The sequence below is a fragment of the Botryllus schlosseri genome, chromosome 2, assembly GCF_051294905.1.
Source record: "Botryllus schlosseri isolate E-star chromosome 2, Bs_hap1, whole genome shotgun sequence".
NCBI lineage: Eukaryota > Metazoa > Chordata > Ascidiacea > Stolidobranchia > Styelidae > Botryllus > Botryllus schlosseri.
This window is the reverse complement of record NC_137237.1, coordinates 21,430,834-21,454,385: the sequence shown is the minus strand read 5'-3', so window position 1 is coordinate 21,454,385 and position 23,552 is coordinate 21,430,834. Positions and strand designations below refer to the sequence as shown.

The 23,552-nt window shown below is 41.0% G+C and overlaps 1 protein-coding gene across 3 annotated transcripts in view; it reads left to right on the top strand.

Moving 5' to 3' along the window:
- Positions 1–23,552, top strand: part of LOC145456493 (uncharacterized) — a 90,507-nt gene that overhangs the window by 31,953 nt on the left and 35,002 nt on the right. For 2 of the 3 annotated variants that reach the window (XM_080334619.1, XM_080334612.1), the window contains one exon: positions 3,670–3,829. In XM_080334619.1, coding sequence (XP_080190745.1) covers positions 3,670–3,829 — 160 coding nt within the window. Of the gene's footprint in view, positions 1–3,669; positions 3,830–5,633; positions 8,123–23,552 lie in introns of those variants that run through there. The other variant, XM_080334628.1, reaches the window with a different exon arrangement.

The window sequence follows — 23,552 nt, the reverse complement described above, 5'->3', positions numbered from 1 at the left end:
AATGGACTATTCTGAAGAGTTCATTGAAAAGTTGGAACAAATCAATACATTCATTGCTTTGTTTTATGTTCCAGCTTGGTTGAAAACTGGTATTGCATGTGACACACCTTGGAATGATCTCAAATTCATTCATGACATGAAAAACTTTTCATTATGCGATCTCACTGTTGCTGATGTGGCATACAAGAAATTGCGAAAACATCATTGGTATCTAACTGAGGAAATGGTGGTATTTACCATGTTCTCAGCTAATCCAAAGATTCTTGACAAACTGAAGGCAGCGATGGCTGCTAAATTGCTGAAAATGCCAATCCCTGAAAAATTTCGCAGAGGTATGCCTCTCAGTCTGATCTCTGACTCTGTCTCTGAGTCAATGAGTATGGTCGATTTGATTGGGCCAGAATCGTGGTTTCTATTTGATGCTATACATGTGGAACATGATTGGTTGAGTCTTCCAGTTTCGGAATGGCATACTGATCCGGATTTCGTGACTGCTCAAGAATATGTGAATACTGTTGAAGTAGTTAATGATGCAGCAGAGCGTGTGGTAAAATTGAATACCGACTATGCTGCGTTCATAACAGATGACAAAAAACAGCGAGCGAGCCTCCTACAAGCTGTGGAAGATCACCGGAACAGATATGCAGATTTCTCGAAAGCAACCATTTCATCCACCTGATTTATGTAATATTTTGCCAAGTTGATCTCTGTCTTTGCCTTATTTTTTCGTTTCCTGTGATGTTTATAATGTGGCTGTGAGTGGATGTTACATTTACAGTTGTATTCTTGCACATGGGGATCCAGGAAATTGATGAACAGTGCCGGGTAGGTTTGAGGGGTGTAGGATATGTGATCCAACAAAATGACTATCAGTTTTAGGTAGTTTTGAGCAGTTCTAAGGCAGTGTGGGACATGGAAATGATATCTTGAACTAGCAATGCCTTATATAGTGGGGTTTTGTAGCACTCCAAACCGCAACAGCTGCATAAATCCATGTTATATGTCACTTTAACTAGGCTAGGTAAAATCGTGACACTCAGATTTTAGGGGAATCCCCTATTTTCTGCTGCTATTCTTCCAGCTCAATGTGCACACGGATGCAGGGGACGAGTTACGAAAAAAAGTAGCCAGAATATGTTTTTAAGGTATAAGGCATGGGAATCGGACTGAAAACCTGGACTTTTTGAAAGTCGGTCAATTCTGAACAACCCTAATATACATGCAATTCTCGATCATATTGTCCGAGCAATCATGAATTATTAGGAATATCCGCGCTTCACGCGACGAAATAAGACGACTCACTGAACTGTACAACAAATCTCCGAGTTGCGGCAAAAACGAACAACCTGATGGGGGTCTGGAGGGGCTAAGCCCCCAGAGGTTCGGTTTAGTACCCTATTGGGGCCCAAGACCAACACTTTTTTGGGGTGGCTGTCGAAATGCTGTTTAGGTCCTGCATTTGGCATGTTTGAATGCAAAGTATTGGAATTTTGGCACATAGGCTATTCATGTTGGTTGGCACCTGAATTTTGCGTTTATCACGTTGGCACTTGCTTGCGACTTTCTTCAACTATAACAATTAGTGAATGAGATTTGTTACAGGTGTTGCTTACTCGTGTATCTAATCAAGTATTAGAGGTTGTTAAAAATAAAATTAGAGTAAGCACATTGATGTCTTACGTCCGATGAATCTGTATATTGCATTACATCGAATTATTAAGTAACTGAGCAGTTTATATACTACTACTGACCATTGAAATAGCCTGCTTGTAATGCAAACTACACCATTAAGGCTTAGACACGCTTTCTTGTTCTTGGACTGATGATCTCAGGTCGAGTCTAGATCGTTGAGGCATAGGCATATATTTCATTACCTGGTGAGGCCACTAGACTTGCTGATCCATAGGAAAAATTTGCCTACTTCGTATTCGTACCGCCTTCGTTTGTAGCCTACTACAAACTCTGTAATATCACCATGTAACTTCAAAAGTTTTAGTTGGCCAAAATTGTTTATTTATTGTGTTTTTATTTTACTCATTATTTCTCGGTATTAATCACAATAATTATTTATTTGACGTAGGAAAACGCTAATGAAAAGAAGAATATGAACAAATATAGCTTACTCATGCATCAAGTAACAATGCAACACTTTAAAAATGGTTAGAAGTGGTTTTGTTTTCGTGACGTGCGTCTGTGAAATGAGAAATCTTCTCTTTTATGAACGAAAAATATCACCATGTAACAAAATTTTGCAAAATTTTAGTGAAGTAAAATTTTTAGGTATTGTTTTTTGCTGTTTCAAACCAATCACTAAAATACAAAAAAAATCTGAAGTCTAGTCTGTGAGAAATGTCACTTTTTATGACTTCTCGTTTTACTCAAAATTGCCCTGTAATAATCCACATAATTCCTTATTGGACTTACAAACATGCTAACAAAAAGGATAGATCATAAAAGGATGGAAACACTTCAAAAAATTTCCGAAGTGGTTTTGTTTGCATGATTTGGGTCTATGAACTGAGAAATCTGCAGGTATGATGGAACGCAAATAATCCTCAATCATGATGCAAGTCCACCACCATTAGTATCTTATTTCCAAATCATACATATCTTGTCAGTCAGTTTGTCAATATTCTGCGATACCCCTAAGAGCCATCCCGCAGTTGGCAATCCTGGCCGATATAACTGTGTGTTAATCGTGAATCTTGTGTATGTAAGTAATAATTATTCAGGAAGGTGGAAGTGTTGGCTTTGCAACCACGAGGATACTGCACGTTGTTCTTGAAAGATTTGTTGATTTGTGTATTGCATAGATAAGAAGTGAATGAAGCCAAAGCCTATCCATAAATAACCGTTATCTATGACTCGGATTGTGTGGGTTTGCATAGCATTGCATTCCTGTTTTTAACGCCCACCGTACCATCCCATCGGCTAAAATGCCTTTCTACGGTGAAGCATCTTCTCGAATGTTGTCAGAAAACTAACCAAAGATCCTATTCGCAACATTGATGCTACGATTCAAGTGCAGTTTCATTCTATTGTGCGTTCGAAATGCGAACACATTCATATCGCGATAACGTAACATGTAGATTTAGTGGAAAAATGATATTGTTTCGAAGGAATATTGTTCTTGGGCTCGCCCTTTAAGCTTCGAAGGAAATCACTGCACGATACAGCCGCAAAAAGCAACGAACATATTGAGAACAACGGGAGTGTGATATCTGTGATTTTCCTACTGCAGTGATTTGAGTACTTGATTAATAAAGAATGCGATACGCTGAATGTAAAATGTAAATAAATGTAAAATAATGAAGTTCTGTACCTCCTAGAACAGTGGTTTTCAACCTCTTTTTAAACACGCCCCCCTTTATGATACTGAAAATTTTCGCGCCGCCCTTATCGTCATATCACAAAATCCAACCGGGATGCTAGCAACCCGAACAGATTGTTTGATGGCATGGAAGGTTATGACTGTTGATGAGAGAATTCAAAAATATGAAATTCGGTCTATTTTTAGAGAAACACGCTTGAATTGGACGTAAATCGCGCAGAGCGCGAACATATTTTTCAGTTGACCGCTTCTTCGCGCCCCTTCAGATGCCTCCCCCCTCCCCCCCCCCCCCAGTTAGGTCTAAATCGTTACTTCAGCGTTATTGTGCTTTTTTTCAGTTGGGTTCACTAGTGATGGATGGTATCGTCATACGAATGGATATGAATACAGATACTTGAGCACTAAAACATCATACACCGCTGCAACGTCCTCCTGCTCAAGTATGGACTCAACTGCGCGTCTCGCCACGGTGGCAGCAAGAAATGGCGATCTATCCAGGTCGGTTACATGTACGGACTGTGCGAAACCATAGTTCGTTGTCCTACTTGGTATGCGCACCTTGGAAATTTGGAAAATCGCATGCACAAAAAATGAACGTTGGAAAGATTATTATTTATTCACTTCGAACCTGCTCAAAAAGCAACCAAATGCTGTAGCAATATTTCTTATCAAAATTGATGACCATCGACTTGGCATTGCTAATCGATGCATCATATCCGTTGCGAAAAATGTGATATCAAATGCAATAATGCAAAGTTCTTTTCGTGAAAGTCAATGCGGTTCATATTGAAGGTAACTAACATAAATACCATTTATCACTGCATTATGTATACCAAGAGGGGGTCAGTAACGAAGTACTTCTACTTTTTGGAAGTACTCAAGTAGTTTTCCTCTACTCATGGTACTTACTCAAGTAGATCTGATTTTCTCTACTTCTACTTCTACTTCGTAATATTTTGTGATCTACTTACTTACTTTTCGCTATTTTCAGTTTGTCAAGTAGAAGTAGTCTATTCTCCCAATAAGAAAGATAGCCTGAGGAATTTCAGGGTTTTTTGACAACTTATCGTAGGCCCCGGTACCGGATTGCTTGGTTCCGCTCACACCGCATTGTCGCCCAAATCAAATATTTCATCACAGTAAATAAGGCCCACCATAACGTTTGAAACTACCGTTTTGCGATCTTGCAATTACCTATCATATCGTAATCTAGCGGCCCATCACGTGTCTTACTAATCTGGAAAATCCAGCCTTTTTGAACGTTACATCTGTTTTAGCAGATCACCTTGAAGCTTTATGGACAAAAGTCATGAGATATATTTTCCGCTTCTTAGAAGTGGTATTTGTATTTCACTTTCTATTGCGAGTACCATACTTTGAGTTCTAATTACTTTCAGTTCTTTTGTCTCCAGAACATACATGTTGAAGCATAAATGCAAGTGTAGTATTAATGCCTCTATTTTCTGAAAACAAAGCTACACTAATTATAACTGTTATGATCTACAATATCTGTCATTAACGTCACGCAAAGTGATGAAACCGTATTCGATACAACTTCTACGTATTGCTCTTCGCCTAAACTTGGGGCCTTATAATATGGGGTAGGGCTCCATGCCATGATATTCTCTAAAACGGCGCTTTCTAGGAAACATTGGGTTAGTATCGCATTTTCATATCAATACTATAACTTGCATCCAATGATGCGAAAGAATGCTTATTCTGTCGAAAATTGATACCTCCTAGGATGCATCAATACGAATCAAGCTCTCTGCACCTTCCGCATAGCTCAATTCGCAGCTTTTGACAGTCCATGTGAACTAATTAAGACTGTTTTCAAAACTACTTACTTACTTGAGTAGATTTAAAGTCAGTCAATTCTACTTCTACTTCAAGTAGTTTTAGTTGGCTTGTTGAAGAAGTACTTCTACTCGTTCCTGAGTAATTTTTTTCGTCGCTACTTCTACTTCTACTTGAGTAGGTTCCTTGACTACTTTGACCACCTAGAGCTTTGCTGAGCTAGTACGTGCCTATAGGGCTGGGCAAAATCGAATAACTGAGTGATTCGGTTCTGAATCGCGTATTTAGCGTCGAGTCGAGTATTCGAGTACCACTCATTATGATGTCATAACAGAATGCAATATGTAAAAGTTCAAATATGTACCTTTTATGACATTTTCAGAATATAACGTCTGTTATCGATCATTTTAAAGATACTTTGGTAATTTTTCGACCGTACCGACTTCATTGCACTTTGTGACAATGTTGGGGGATGATCAGTAATTCAGAAATGTATCATTTCCAGCAACGTTCGTAGCTTTGAACTATATGTTTCGCATGCTGCAACACGACTAATCAAGGCTTCAAGGTTTCTGCAGTGGGAAATGGTATGGAAACTATAATCCTCGTTAATAAATTAACGTTCAGTGACGAGAAGCGTATAATATCAGTACTCGAAAAACTAGTTTTAGTCGGCTTGTTGAAGAAGTACTTCTACTCATACTTGAGTAGATTATTTTCGTCGTTACTTCTACTTCTACTTCAGTGACGAGGAGCGTATAATATCAGTACTCGAAAAAATCGTATTTTACTACTCGACTCGAATCATTAAAATTGATACTCGATTCAGATTCGAGCACTCGAATCATTGTGCCCAGCCCTAGTGCGTAGTTGTGGGAAAGCAAGTGGCGCAGTTGATTAAGCACCAGCGGCACGACACCAATGACAGAGGCTCGAATCCGGATTCGGACTAGCGTCTATGTGTCGGATGTTGTATGGCAGGGTTACCATACGTCCTCTTTTAAGAGGATTTGTCCACTTTTTTTTTTAACTTTTTTTGAAAGTGTCCTTGGAGGACGCCCAAATGCCCTCTTTTTCGATAATTTTGGTTAAATATATGGCAAAATATACTTACATACAGTAAATCAGCACTGAAGTAACGCTCCGGCGGGTATTTTGGGAGCATGGACGGAAAGTTGATTTTTTTGTTTTAGTCAACCGACCACGAAGTGGGAAAAATGTACCATTTTTTCAGGATGTTCCTCCGGTTTTGCAAGTCTGTAAATTTTAAAAAGTGTCGTCTTTTCAGATTTCCTAAATATGTTAACCCTATTAGGGTTGCTCTTGCCATACGTCCGGAATTTCCCGGACATGTCCAAAATTCAACTGTAAAAACTGCGTCCGGGAGGAAATTTAAAATATGCCGAAATGTCCGGAATTTTGAAGGCTTGAAGTAGGCTCAAATATTTTTCGTAAATGGACATAAACAATAGTATTTTAAAGCAAATATATGATATTTGAAATGTTCATTTAGTGCAACTTATATTCATATTAATGCAGGGACCGCGCACCGCCCTCGCAGAAAATGCAATCAAAATTAATAAAAATAACAATCGTTTACTGAAATAAGTCTATAATTGTAATCGCAATTTTAAGATAACGGTATATTCATTGAGTTGGTTAAGGCGGTTTGGATGCTTAGTGTTTATTCAAAGACAGTTGTTCTAAACCTGGGGGTTGTTTGCCTTTAGCCTGGGGATCGCGAAGATGTTGAACATTATCAGCTTCCAAAATAGGCCGCGAGTGATTCTGAGTAAGCTGACCTTTCTTAGTAATCAGCCTATCAATTTTTGAGCTGGACCACGGAACGTTTTCAATTTGGAAATGAGGTCGCGACCATAACAATTTGGATATCCCCGGATGTGCAACCTTCCGATGCTTTTTATAGTAATATATGGAAGAACCAATATTATTGACAGAATTAATTCACAAAATTTCACAATCAAATGCATACAGTAAGCTGCATCGATTACCCTATTGTGGGCTCAAGGTCAGTGCATTTTTGGGCGGAAGGGGGATGAAAAAATTTTGTTCCGGACCTGGTTACAACACACAAGCAGATAACAGTGGCGACCTGACAATATATCAAGACTGTCAAACACACGATCGGCGGACCGGATAAGGTCCACCAGACGATTTCATCCTGTCCGTGAAGAAATCTGTTGCAGAACCAAGCAAACACCAGAGCTCACTATAGAGATGGCTCAATTTATAACCTATGGTCCTCTCCACTCCTGTATACTAGTATACAGTAGATAGGCGAAGCTTTACTAGTGTGACGTCATACTGACTGACAATGTGTTCATACCTCATCGTAAACCCCGCTAGTGGACGCTAAAGAGTGTCCGGAATTTGAGCCACAAAAATATGGTAAACCTAATTTACCTGTCTGTAAAAGATATCGCCTGAGTAGGCCTACTAATCCTCCTTCAGTAATTAGAGTGCGCTTGGTATCATTCGAAAGATGGCACTCACGACGGTGTGACTGGAGCGAAATGGCCTATCATTATTTTATAAGAACTTGTCGGTAAATTTTATTGAAATTCAGGGTTAGTTCTCTCCCTCCAAAGGCCACTTCACCGCGCCCAATATTGTAGGGATTTCCAAGGAATATTTTCAGCCCAAGAACAATTTGGCAGCGCGGAACTTGACTGTCATTTGTAGTTTCATCAATAATGAATAACCTTACTCAGTGCGCGGGTAAAACTCATTATTTCATTTTAGACCAACGGGCCAAGCACTCAACGATGACGTAGGCATGCCATCAAATGTTAGGCTAATGCTAGTTAGTTTTTTCTTGGTCATGGTCATTTTGTGCAGCCCGCAACGGCATTTTAGAATTTCAAGTATTCAACAATATATTCAAGTGCCATATATCTTTTTAGATATAAGAACTTGAAGTTCATCTTAAAACTACTATAAAAAATCACTGAAATCTCAACAAACTTCACCATCTCATCCCTTTTAAAAGCTACCATGCGGTAGAAGATCAGCTATTACGTCACATTCCTAGTTCATGATGATAAAACATGACCCGTTGACAGAAGTGGTCAAAGTAGTCACCGTCGCTACTCAAGTAGAAGTAGAAGTAATGCCGGAATTTATACTCAAGTAGAAGTAGGAGCGGTGGTTCACAAGTAAGTAGGTATTCTACGCTTATTTTTGCCTACAAAACTGAAAACTGTCAGGTAGAAGTAAAAGTAGTCTCAAATCATAACTACTTAAAAAGCAGTGTGAGTAGGCAAAATCTACTTCAAGTAATTCAAAAAGTACAAGTACTTCGTTACTGACCACCTCTGCCCGTTGATGATTCGCGACTGAAAATTTTGATTTGGTTTGGTGTGACCTTCTCGTAAAATTATTCGATTTCGGATTGACTTGGTGATTAAATAAAAATGACTCGAGTTGAGTCGGGTCAAACGTTTAAATAAGAGGACTTGCGACTCAACGGTGACTTGGTTATCCCTAGGACGCAACAATCTATGAAACTGTAATGGGAAATAGAGTAATTTATCAAAAGGTCGTAGCTTGCGCTGCATAGGGTACATAGCTGTCTAATCAGGTCAGTATGGCTATCATTGGCATTCTGTGACCCCCGTGAGCCGTGTCGTATAGTTGGTTACATGCTGGGTGTTGTTTGTTCTCTTTATTCATGTTATTATCGGTGGCGAGTAAGGTAGCAGTACGTTCTACAGCTGTAACACAAATGAATTCTTTGCCAATCGGACATTTCTATTCCAGCGGCTCTTATAACCAGGGTCCGTAGACCCTATCGGGTTACGAAGCACCACATCAGAGTGTACGAGATGCATTGTGGAATTAGGCCTATATGCTGTGGAATATTTTCTTGACCAATTTATTCAACTGGAAAATAGTCCTCGCGATACGCGCGATTTTATGTGAATGGGCTTTCTGGTTTTAATATAGGTACCATCAGAAATTGTGTTGAAAATGGCCAGGGGCTAAGGGAAATCTCATTGGAAGCACAAGCTGCAATATTATAACCCGAGAGTTTTACGATGTCATGATTAAAAAATTATGCCCGGCACAAAATCAATTTCATTCAAATATTTGAAAATGTGAAAATGTGATTTTTTCCGTGTCAAGCGTGAATAATACTTTATTAAATTTTATTTCCACGTTGTTTGTGGAATGCCTGTCTGCAAGGTCCCATCAAATAAGGCCATCTTGGAAATTTTACATTGAATACCCCTATTATTGATCATGCGGCCCGCGGCTCATCAACAACTAAGAAATTGGCCCGCGAGCACATTTGAGTTTGAGACCTCTGATGTAGAACCTTACAAGGTTCGTTTGTGAACGCGAACCTCTGAAATATCGCGGTTTGCACGACAACCACGAACGTGAGCATGACGTTGTGAATACTGCTATGAAAAAGATGAATTTATTAGGGATGGTGCGAACCTCTGAAAGGATCAGATTCGTGTGAACGCGAACATTTTTGAAAGGTTCTGTGTGAACGCGGACGTGAACCTCATGGCGCAACGTGACGTCATTAAGTATAAATTCCAACCCTACATTTCAGTGAAGTGATATATATTAATGCACACGACACGATACATAGCGACGACTCGGGCCACATAATGCCACAATTCGTAAATGTAAATTGCATGTTGGCGGCCGCCAACGCATACTAAGTGAATTACATGAAGATACTGCACAGTTTTCCTTCTACGGCCGCAGATTGGCCACCCCTGATATGATTAGCAGGTGCTTCGATGTATATCCAAGTTTCATATTTTTCATCTGTGACTTTAGCAGCTAGTTATTTCGACCCGTGTCTTCTATTACTAGTTCAATACTTCCCAACCAGTGTGTCGCGAAGCTATTTCAGGTGAGTCGCCAAGAATATCGAAATGTTAAAGTATCGAACTAATTTTGCCAAATATTTCAAACACCTTATCTTATCAAGATTACACGGGCAAATACACGTTCTCTGCCTCAAATTATATTATTTGTGCGTCCATAAGCGCCACAAGCCACGTTTTCGTGCTTACAATATTTCATAAGGCAGGTTTTCGTGACAGTCATTTTGGTGGGAACGTGAAATCGGACAGTGCGTTATTGTGAATGCTTCAGAATTGGAATTCTTTAATTTCGTCAAAGGCTTTGCGAAGGTTGATAGGGAAATGCAGCCATCCAGCCCGATTTGCCGTTGGGCAAGCTACTCACAACCACTTTGTGTTCCAATAAAAGTCAAATTACTGATTGGATACGCGCTTTCTCTATTGTTGGTGTTTGCATTATCCATGATATTTTTCGGCTACAATGGTCATGGTCAGTTACGCGAGGCCGATATTTATTCTTTATTATGATTTCGCATCTGCCGATTTGGAGCATGGCCCACTCCCAGGCTTTTTTGAAACACCGCTTACGCAATTCGGATGACCCTCCTCGTTAGTAATCATTTGTTACATGCAGAGCCGTAACCATCGCACCCAAAACCCTCAATTTTAAGGGGATCGAATGCGGGGCCAAAATGATCTCATCAATCAACTTCAATTATGGAGTATATTTTTTTTTTGAGATTTACTCAACTTTATGCAAATTTTCTTCTCGCCTTGCGCGATTTAACACCGTTAGATGTCTTGAATTCAATATGGTTACATCTCCCTCTAATAAAAAAGATGGATAAGCCATAGAAATAGGCATTTCGGTGTAGGCCAGCGGTTCGCAACCGGGGGTCCGCGAAGCATTTTCAGGGGGTCTGCGAAGCCTCTAAAGTTGTAAAATGATTGAAAATCTAATTTGTATTTTTTGTAATCAGAGAACGCATGAGACAGTTTCGTTCCATAATTGCTAAACGTATTGGACTCACATCATAAAAATAGTCGCCTGAGATGAAATATCCGACTGTTCAAACTCATTTTAATTGTCATATTGCCAATAGCCTGTCAATGCAAACACATTTCTATTGAGATATGTTTTGTTGGGGTTTGTGGAAAAATGAAATGTTGGAGATAGCAAGGTCTAACAGGCTGACTACGAAATGTTTGCAAAATATTTTGGATTTGGAGTTGTCAATCTCAGCAAATTAGTTTGTTTGTGGTAGTCATGGTGTTTGTCGACTGCTATGGTCATTTATACCAGCCCGATACTCTTATTTGTGATTCCGTATCTGCTGACTTATAGCACGGCCCACTTCTAGGCTTTTTGTAAGACACCGCTTACGCGGATGAGATGACGTGGAGGAGCCTAGATAAACCTCCAACACTTAGGTAGGAATTCTGGAGTCGACCGCGGTCGGACTCGAACCCACACACATTGGTGATGTAGCCCTGGATTCTTCTCTGGGCTCCTCATCGCCGATCCCACTACTACGGTAGTGCGTTGAAAAGCCCAGACCGAAAGTGAGCCGTGCTACAAGTCGGCAGCTGAGACAACGCTGGGGGCGCGTGCTAGTGAGGGTGACTGAGGATTGACTAGGAGAAGAGAATGAAAGCCGTCCCCAAGATTACGGAAGACAAAGACACTATGAACATAATCACAATTCATGTCGTGGCAGCACATAGCTTGAAAAAGCGATAAGCGCCACTGTGTTGTACCAGTTTTACTGTGAATAAAGAATATAATAATAATGTAGCCCTGGATTATACCAATACGCTATCTCGCCTCACCAAATAGTAAAAGGTCGTTAGAAATAGAAATTCCTGAATTTGTTTCCTAATCTGTCCCAATGAAGGAATTGAAAATTCGTCATACGAAATCCATTTTTTCCTGTGATATAACCAACTATAACTAAATATCTGCAAGATGAGTGAAATGACTATGCTGGACGTGGTATGTTCATCGAAAACTCACACCAAAAGCTGTCGTCGGAATCGTTACGCGTTAATATTACATTCGCCACCACCTATATTTGTGGAAATGGATTTTCGGCACTCGTTCATATCAAATCGAAGACGCTGCAAAATTCGCTTCGAAATAATAAATGTCAACCCAATTTCTACTTAAGTGTTGTACCATTTTCAAGAAAAGTCACTCCGTGGCTCTTTATCAGTAGCCTATAATTATTACTTGCACACGACAGATGACGTTTGCACGATAATTGAGCTAATTTTGAACGAAAACTTCAGGGGGTCCGTGTCGGTCCAAAAGGGGTCCGCGAAGACAAAAAGGTTGAGAACCACTGGTGTAGGCCATTACCGCGACACGACACACCAAGACACAAGAAGTTGGAATCAAGTAATTAGGCCTACTAACAACGGACCCGTCCGAAAATCCAATTATTAATAATTATTTATGTGGCCGAGATTCTCAAATACACCACCTCCCCCCTCAGATCTACTAGTAAATCTGATCACCTGGGCTAAGAGAGAACTAAAATTTGTAGTAATATTTGCATTTCCCAATATCATTGACCGAATTCAATCATGAATTCCGGAATATGTTCACGCTAGGGCGACCAAATAACTGAAACACACTGACAACATGACAACTAGACCCCACATGCAATGGTTAAAACGTTAGCCTTGAAAGGGAGTATGGTGGGTGGCGCAATGAAATTTGGATGAAAAGTGGTTCGCGAACTGAAACAAGTTGAGAAGCACTGTTTTAGTTACAGTATGATCTATAACAGCGGTTCTTAACCTGGCCGCCAGCGACTACCAGGGGGTGATTTAGATTTTGAAGAGGCGGATGCCCTCAGGGGGTGATGTGGGGGCTGGGACGCTAAGGGCGCCAAAGAGCAATGTCGTAGCAGTATAGATGGTGTAGTAGATCACATTGGAAGATATGGTAGTAGCCAACAGTAGAGCTGTAATTTTATATATTCCTGAATTACCGTTGCAATTTTTACTTCTACCAATTCATCAAATTTCTGAATCTTTAGTTGCGCTTCTCATACAACCCAAACCTTTTTGAAAGGTTCTGTGTGAACGCGAACGTGAACCTATGACGTCACGTGACTACATATTGCTATTTCCAACCGTACATTTCAGTTGTACGATACGTAGCGACGATTCAACCCACATTGTGCCACAATGCTGAAGTACATGTTGAGTGCTGACTTTTTAAACGTCAACAAATGTATCAACTGGAGCAAACAAATCCTATAATAATCCTATAAAATCAACATCTTCCGTCACTTTGGCATCAATTTCGATGATGAATTGCAAGGGAATATTCGAACATAAGCTTACGTCTTAACGTTATGACTTTTGCTGCACTGACATTGCTACATTGATATACTTCCTACCGATATTGCCCCATAAACAAGTTAGCCGCCACCCCAATCGCACTGATTTGGTTTTTATGATACAATAAACAAATCAAATCAAGACTTATCCCGTAGGCCTGCAACATTCTCTACATTTGACAAAGATGTATTCGTTATATCAATTTCATTGATTGGTTGAATGAGCATCATTCGCGGACTACCTACATGTAGTGTATTTCGTTATTGATGTTGCGTCATAGCCAGAGGTGGTCAGTAACGAAGTACTTCTACTTTTTCGAAGTACTCAAGTAGTTTTCCTCTACTTCTGGTACTTACTCAGGTAGATCTGATTTTCGCTACTTCTACTTCTACTTCGTAATATTTTGTGATCTACTTACTTACTTTTCGCTATTTTCAGTTCTTTTCGCTATTTTCAGTTTTGTCAAGTAGAAGTAGTTCAATCTTCCAATCAGGAAGATAGCCTGAGGAATTTCAGGGCTGTTTTTACGGAGTATCAACATTTTATTTTCATAAAAGTTTAGTAAAGTCAAGAATTTTCGTCGTGCTTCGCGCGCAGTGGATACGGAGTGACCAGTGTGATTTCACGAAAGTTTGGGTGAATATAATTTAGGTAGAGGGTTGCTGTGGTTCCGTTCACACCACATTGTCGCCGTTCACCCATATGAAATATTTAATCACAGTATATAGGGCTCATCATAACGTTTGAAACTGATGTTTCGCAATCTAGCTGTTATGTTCTTGATCTTGTTTGAACAATAACTCAATACGACGAGGTTGCAATATGAAATCAGTATATATTAACAGCAGAATAACTTAACGGCAGCGACACGATCCAGAGTTTAGTTAAATGAAAGACGACGAGACAACAGAACACAGGGTATAAATACAAGCACGACACACGAGGAAATAATGATTGGCTGTAATTACTAATCCAATAGAACGAAAGAGTTGTACGACACTAAAACGTAAATGCACGAACATAACAGTCCTCCCCTATAAGTTAAGAGGGTTGCCCACATTTACGTGGGTCTGTAGAAATCGGTTTGCTTTCTGTTCCTGAGAGGATAACGTCTACCCGACGTACGGGCAGAACTAGCTGCAGGGCGTTGTGCCCTATTCCTGACCAATGGTTGCTCAGCTTGGGACTGTTGTGGCTGAGCAACTTCCTGTGTGGCTGTATCATTACTTGTGGAAATCAAGCGTGGTTGGAGTTGGTTTTTATGCCTTCTCCAATACCCATGATCTGTTCTTATAATGTACACAACACGCCCCAGTATTTCCGTCACCACGCCAGCAACCCACTTTGGTCCGCTTCGGTAACTGCGAGCGTAAACCGCGGAACCAATCTCGAAATGAGTGACTGATTGTCCAGGCGTAACGGGTTTCGATTTGTCGAAGGGCGAGCACAAACTTAACAAATTGCGCGGCTGTCGACCATGTAAAATCTCGGCAGGCGTTTTCCAGTCTATGCCCGGGTGCGGTGCACATCGGTACGTAGCGAGAAGTGTTTGGAGCGCGAAGTTGAGATCTTTTCCCCCGTCGCAATTTTTTATTAATCCAGCTTTCAAAGTCTGGACGAAACGCTCCGCTTCCCCGTTCGAGGCAGGGTGAAAAGACGGTGATACGATATGGCTGATTGCCAAATTAGAACAAAACGTATCGAATTCATTCGATGTGAATTGCGGCCTGCCATCCGTGACAATTGTTATGGGCAAGCCTTCGATAGAGAAGACTTCCCTCAAAGCGTTGACCACACACAAGGCTGTGGTAGAACCGACATTCATTACTTTAACGAAAGGATATTTCGAATGCGCATCGACGATGACAAGAAACATCTTATTGTTTATTGGACCTGCGAAATCCAAGTGAATTCGTTCAAAGCTTTCAGAAGTTTTAGGCCATTCGCGATACTGACGATCAGGCGCTTTCATTACCTTACGGCAAGCGTCGCAACTCTTAACGAGATTTTCAATGTCGCGATTAATGGAAGGCCATGCGATGTAACGTCGAGCCATCTGCTTCATTTTCGCGATACCCCAATGCCCTTCGTGCAACAATGAGATAGGACTCGCCAGCGAAGTGACTGCGGAATTACTACGCGCTGAAAACCATCAATATTAAGCATGACTATGTCTTCGTGCAGAGAAAGCGAATGTTTGCGAGTCGAAAACCAAGAAAAATCATCAATGTGCGTCTTTGGATTCCAATTACCATGAGTGACAGATAATTTCACTAGTTTCATGGTTTTGTCCTTCAGCGTCGCGTCGCGAATTTCATTGCGAGTTAACGGTAAGCCATCGAATGCCATAATAATAGCGTGAACGATCTCCGCGTTTTCACGAATTTCCAGTTCGTCAAACTCAGGGTCTGGGCCCTTTGGTAGGCGAGATAAACCGTCGGCGTTTCCGTGCTGATTAGTCGGTTTATAGCGAATATCGTATTGATAAGCCATGAGCGTTAGTGCCCATCGCTGTAAGCGTTGCGCTGTAATCACGGGAATTTTCTTGTCTGGCGAGAAAATAGCTAAAAGCGGTTTGTGGTCCGTTACGAGCGTAAATTTTCTACCATACAAGAATTGACGAAATTTAGTGACTCCGTAAATGATTGACAGAGCTTCCTTCTCGATTTGAGAGTAGGATTTTTGCGAATCGGAAAGTGTTTTGGATGCGTGCGCGATCGGTCTCTCTTCGCCATTGTGCTCGATTGAGAGGACAGCGCCAATTCCGAATTGAGAAGCATCAGTTGACAAAATGAGCTGCTTGTTTACATCATAATGAGCTAACTGCGTAGCGTCGATTACGTCGTTTTTGAGAATGCGAAAAGCTGCGTCACAGTCCGTATTCCAAATGAATTTCGCGTCTTTTTGAAGAAGGCGGTACAAGGCAGCGGCTTTATTCGTGAAATTAGGAATAAACGCGCGATAATAATTGACTTTGCCCAGGAATGCCTGTAGCTGGCGAACATCCCGAGGTTTAGGCAACTGTTTGATTGCTTCGACGGATTTGTGAGACGGGCGTTTGCCGTCCTTGTCGATTATGTGACCAAGGTACTCGATACTACTTTTGAAAAATTCACATTTCGCGAAGTTGACGGTGAAACCGTACTCGGTGAGGCGCTCAAAGAGTAGCGATAAGTTGCGAAAATGATCGCGTTCATCAATGCCAGTAACGATTATGTCATCGATAAAACTAGCAACACCGGGTAAGCCGGCGATCATGGCATCAATACAGCGTTGAAAATTTGCGGGACTATAGATGCGACTCCGAAACACATGCGTCGATAACGGAATAGACCGAATTGCGTGTTGATGACACACAAATTCTTCGCATCATCATCTAATTCTAGCTGAAAATAAGCATCGGCAAGATCAATTTTCGTGAAAATACAACCACCCTGTAACTTGTGAAGAATTTCATCCAAGGAGGGCAGGGGATGTTGATCTATCTGAATTTGTTGATTCAATGCTTTAAAGTCACCACAAATGCGTACTGATCCATTTGATTTAGTGACGGCAACAATTGGTGCTGCCCAATCACTGTAATTGATTGGTTCGAGGATACCTTGATTGACTAATCTATCCAATTCGGTTTGAACAGCGATTTGCCTTGCGAAAGGCAAAGGACGTGGCTTGTTGAATACGGGCTTGGCATTAGGTTTCAAGTGAATTGTCATCTTTGTCTTGGTGCATCGTCCTAATACATTAGAGAAAACAGAGGGAAATTTGGACTGAAAAGATGCCAATTTGTCGTTCGAATCAGAAATGTCAATAGTATTACATGATTGCGATTTGACCATCTGCGAAGAAATTGCATCCAAAGCAGACGTTCCCTTAGCGGTCATGGAGAAAGCATCGCTCCAATCAAGACCAAAAATGTTTTGCCCACGGTGTTCGTCGAGAACCACCAATTTTAAGCCGATTCGAACTTCAGAACCCACCTCCACGGTTACAGTACAAATACCTTTCACTTTCAATGGCTTGTCGCCGTACGCTACGAAAGAACAATGGTATGCAGAGAGTTTCGGAGAGCCCAAAGTTTTGTACCCAGTCAATCCCACCATGGCGGAGGGTGCACCAGTGTCCCACTGTGTCGGCAACGGAATGCCGTTGATGCTGGAGTTGATCCAGAGCTGGTTTCCTACGCGTCGATATAGTTGATCGATGTCGAAGGAGAGGAGAGGCACTGAGCAGAAATTGACGGATGTGACCTGTTGCGTGATACTAGGTTTGGTAGACATGCACACAGGTTTGATATGACCTTTACGACCACATTTCTGACATACTGCATGTCGATATTGACAATCTTTTCTCTGGTGATCGATGAAACAGCGGCTGCAGGATTTCAGTCTTTCCGGGTAGTTGCCTTGGTTGGATTTGGAAGGTTTTTTCCCCTTCTGATAACTTCCCGTCATTTTATTGACGATGGAAGTATCTTTACCGTTACTCTCGCCCTGGATAACCCTATCGGTTTCCAGCGTTCTCACGTATGTTGCGGCTACTTTGAGAACGTCGTCAAGGGATGGATTGGTTTGTGTTAGACAATGCCGTCTCACATCCGCGTGCGGCGTTTCTTTAATGATGAGATCGCGCATTAGCTCATCAACGTAGCTCTGATCACAGCCATCTCTTGAGCATATGAAGTTGCAATCCTTGGAGATTCCGCGTAGAGTAGCGATCCAATCGGCGTACGATTGTCCCGGCTGCATTTTGCAATTGTAAAATTCGTACCTGGCTGCTTGCACATGAATTGAGTCCTTGAAGTGTGTAGACAACTTCTCAGTCAACGCGTCGAAGGATTGCGCACTGACATCAGCAGCACCAAACAAATTACGTAGGAGCGAGTACGTTTCAGGTCCAACCCATGAGAGTAGACACGCTCTTTTCTTCTCCATGTTGGAAATGCCGTATATTGCTAGGTGATGGTTGAATCGCTGAAGATATTGGTCCCATTTCTCCTTTGATTTTACAAATGAATCAAACTTGGGAGCGGTAGCTTCAGATGTTGATGCACCGGGATTCAACCTCTGCGTTAATTGCGCCATTTCTTCTTTGTGCTGAGCATTTTGTTGCTTCATGTCTTCTTTGTGCTGTGCCAGCTCTTCTTTGTGCTGTGCTCGCTGTTCCGCCATCATTTCCTGTTGCTTCTCTAGAAGCTTTAATATACTTGCTTCCATGATATATACAGTATTCGTCGCAGAAATAACTATGAATCCGACTTCTGATACCAATTGTTATGTTCTTGATCTTGTTTGAACAATAACTCAATACGACGAGGTTGCAATATGAAATCAGTATATATTAACAGCAGAATAACTTAACGGCAGCGACACGATCCAGAGTTCAGTTAAATGAAAGACGACGAGACAACAGAACACAGGGTATAAATACAAGCACGACACACGAGGAAATAATGATTGGCTGTAATTACTAATCCAATAGAACGAAAGAGTTGTACGACACTAAAACGTAAATGCACGACATAACACTAGCATTTACTTCCAATATCGTTATCTAGCATGTCCATGGCGTGTCCTAATCTGGAAAAGTGGACTCTGACTTTTTTTAGTTTTAGGGCTGTTTTAGCAGACCACCTTTGAAACTTTCTGGATTTAAACCATGAAATACATGTTCTGCTTTTAGAAGTAGTATTTATATTTCACTTTCAATTCCCAGTATCATATACTTTGAGTCATAATTAATACCAGTTCTTTAGTCTGGATAACATACCTGTTGAAGTATGAAAGCAAGTGTAGTAATGCCTTTAATTTCTTAAACTAAAGCTACACAATATGGCATTTTTACGGTCCACCATATTTTTTATTAACGTTTACTAATCGCGCAAAGTGTTTGCACCGTATCCTATACAACTTCTCCGTGTTGCTCTTTGACTAAACTGCGGGCCTTATAGTATGGCGATGGCGCCATACCATGCTATTTTCTAAAACGTGCTGTTCGAGAAAACAGAGGATTAGCATCGCATTTCCATATCAATACTATCATTTTCATCACATGATGTGGACGACTGCTTATTGCTATTGCTATCGAGAATTGGATACCTGCTGGTATGTATCAATATGAATCAAGCTCGTCACCTGTCGCATACCTCAATTGCACCTTTTTACAATCCATGTGAACGAATTAGGATCGTTTTCACAACTACTCACTTACTTGAGTACTTTTAAAGTCAGTAAATTCTACTCCTACTTCAAGTAGTTTTAGGTTTCTTATAGAAGAAGTACTTCTACTCGTACTTGAGTAGATTTTTCCGTCACTACTTCTACTTATACTTGAGTAGCTTTTTTGACTACTTTGACCACCTCTGGTCATAGCTGGTCAAGCTCACAGCAGAGAGTCACTATTAATATTCACAAAAGGAAAGCTGAATATTCTAGCAACCTTTTGTAACTCGAAAGCAACCATTTCATCTACCTGATTTATGTAATATTTTGCCATGTTGATCCCTTTCTTTGCCTTATTTTTTCGTTTCCTGTGATGTTTATAATGTGGCTGTGAGTGGATGTTACATTTACAGTTGTATTCTTGCACATGGGGATCCAGGAAATTGATGAACAGTGCCGGGTAGGTTTGAGGGGTGTAGCATATGTGATCCAACAAAATGACTATCAGTTTTAGGTAGTTTTGAGCAGTTCTAAGGCAGTGTGGGACATGGAAATGATATCCTGAACCAGCAATGCCTTATATAGTGGGGTTTTGTAGCACTCCAAACCGCAACAGCTGCATAAATCGATGTTATATGTCACTTTAACTAGGCTAGGTAAAATCGTGACACTCAGATTTTAGGGGAATCCCCTATTTTCAGCTGCTATTCTTCCAGCTCAATGTGCACACGGATGCAGGGGACGAGTTACAAAAAAAAGTAGCCGGAATATGTTTTTAAGGTATAAGGCATGGGAATCGGACTGAAAACCTGGACTTTTTGAAAGTCGGTCAATTCTGAACAACCCTAACGCACACCAATCTATATATAACGATATATATAGCGAAATATCTGCGAAAATCGAATTCTCATCCGTGTTTTCACTTTGCGAATGCCTAGCCGGGGCATGCCCCGGTAGCGTTCATAACAAGCTTTCACGATCGATTCTCTCAAAGCCGCGCACAATAAAGAAACGGTGATTTACTCTCTCCTATTCGTAAAATGGCCGAGCAAGCGGGGCAAATATGCCTGGTCGCCCCTAAGGTGTGATGTAGCAATCGTCTCCATATCTGAACTCGATTACTGTAATACGCGTTTAGTCGACCTTTGCTGGTATAGGTCGATTTTGATGGTGTTTCACACCATGAAAACTCTTGAAACTTGGTATGTCATGTCGTGATGGTGGTATTTAACACTGCCCCAAATTTCACGGTTTCTACTTGAAGTTTAGGGTAGTAATTCCGTTTCCGAAGTTGAGTGTGTGTTGATCCGTCAGGTATCGCAAACAGATTTTACTCAAAAGCCGGTATTGGTATCCATTGATTGTGACGATGTTCAATACTGAGATCGGTTATGAAAGTTGGCACGGTAAGTCTTGATGTTAGTATCGAACGCTGTACCAAGTTTCAAGTTTGTCACTGAACTGGGTTAGCGGTAATTTCGTTTCCTAATTCGAGTGAGAGCTGACGCTTCATTTATCGCTAACAGATTATACGCGCTACGTTCTCAGTCACAAATGCTCTTGTCAGTTCCAAGAGTCAGAACATCGACCTACGGCGTGAGAACCTTTTCTTCCTCGGCCGCCATTCTGTGGAACAATCTTCCAATTTCTATCAGACTATGTGACTCGCTATATGTTTTCAAACGCAAAATCAAGACCGTTTTATTCACACGAGCGTTCGAACTAGAGTAGTGTTCATTCCGCCCTACAACTATGCACTTCGTCTTTTATACATATCGTTTACTTTTATATTTTATTGCCTTTTATGTACAGCGCCCTAGTGTAGTAATGACATATTGTTATATTCGGCGCTCTATAAATTATTATATTATTATTATTATTAAAGCCGGTATTGGTATCTATTGATTTTAACGATGCTCCTTACCTAGATCCGTCATAAACTTTTGCATGGTATGTCTTGGTTTTAGTATCGAACGCTGTGCCAAGTCTCAAGGTTGATACTCAGTGATCAGGGCAGTAATTTCGTTATCAAGGTCGAGTATGGTAGAGATGTGCTTCGATCTGACACTTTAGCATACAACGCATTGCCGATTTCACGCAAAAGCCGGTGTATCTTCGGTAACGTTAATTGAGATGATGATATCATTCTCAGTTTGCATTCAAATATTTACTTTGATATTATATTCTCCAATGTCAATTTCACCGTGAAATTGTGGCCTTCAAGCCATTTGCTCACAACCCCCTGCTGTCAAGCGCGATAGCTGTTTCGTTTTCGATGGCAGCTAACAGCTGATCACTTTATCAGCCTATTCCTCAGTAAATTTTACGCAAAATTCGGTGTTGGTCTGTTCGCATTAATTTTGACAGTGTACCATACCGAAAAGGGCCATGGGACCACTTCTCGGTGATGTCATGTAACAGTGTACTAAGTTTAAAGCTTTCGTCCACGTATTTATTCGGTAGTATATTTTCCAAAGGCGATTTCGTAGCAGACCTATAGACAGTAATAAAGCCGTATGTGTCATGTTACAGTCTCCAGTTTCAAGGTCAAAATCTCCTATGCTGTACCAAGACCGAATTTCTGAGGCTGCTATTCTTAGTTCTTCAGAATGATGTTTTGGATTCAATATGACAGGCCCAATCTATGAGATAACAATTGCGTATCTGTCCGAACTCGTTGACCTTTCCAGTTAGGCTTACGCTATCTCTCGAGTTATAGTCATTTCCAGGTCTAGTGCGAACATGAACCGTGTTGAATCTTTGTTCCGTACGACGTTTACGCAGTTACCACACTTCAAGTCACAGCTCACCGGCGGACCTCTCGTGGCACATACGTTAAAATCACTGTTGCCGGCAATTCATGTTACCGTACCATCATTAAGTTACTTGTTTACGTTGGAAAATGCCATTGTGACGTCATCTTAATAAAAAGTGGCTTACAGCCCTTGCCCCACTACCAATGTTCCCTCTAAGCTGCGCACGTGCGCAAATGCGCAGTGCTGAACCGGTCTCTGCGCACAGAAAATCTTGGCTGCGCACAAAAAATCCGTAGGGATGACTTTTTTTTCTTGTTTTTCTTGTTGTTCTCCAAGTGACCGTGCAAGCGCGCAGACTCGTGAGTCGTGAAAAATCAGAGGGAACATTGCCAGGGGCCAATAGTGTTATCGGTGAAGTCTGAAACCGAGGTACAAGTGCGGCCAGTAAAGGTAAATATTGCGCTCTGTGAAGAAATGATAATTTGCAATGACGTGCGCCCCACGATAGAGATTTTTCTTTTAGTATGGTCTCGTACGCGTGAGCCATACTGATATCATTTCAGTAGCACAATCTTTTCTGGGAATGGCGAAATAACATGGTTTAACTAAATAACAATGGGCTAGCGTGAAGTTAATCTGCGAGAAACTAACGAATAGTGTTCTTCGTGTGGCATGAACATTGCGTAAGATTTACCGTACAATTACATGCCGTGAATTTTCGAAGTCATCACTTCAATCAAGCAAATCTGATCACGTATGGTGAGATAGGATAATATGCAGAATATGCAAGTACAAGCACCAACATAGTTGAAAAATCCATCCCCTTGCAAACGTTGATCAACTGGCAACTGTGCACTGTAGGGCGTTGAATTACATCAGCTTAAAAATTTGATATTATTCAATTCGTTTGAACGGGAGTTTTCTGTCGATAAGGTAATATCTAGGATTACCACATTTTGGAAATCTGAAAAGAGGACACTTCTGCAATACCGGAGGAAAATACTGAAAATGGTACATTGTTCCCACTTCGAAGTCGCAGGGCCGTAACTGCCGCACCCGGGGGGGGGGGCGAGCTCGAAGGGGGCCCATAATTATTTCGTGAATTAGCATAAATTACAGGGTATGTTTCAAAATTTATGCAACTTTTTCAAAAATTTTTCGCACTGCGTGCGATTTCAAGTCGCCAATTATCTTGATTATTGGGTAATCTTCCCCCAATAAAAATACGCTAGATTTATAGAAATGGGCATATCGGCGTTGGCCATTACCGCGCCACGACGCACTAAGACATATAAAGTTTTAGGCCATGTAA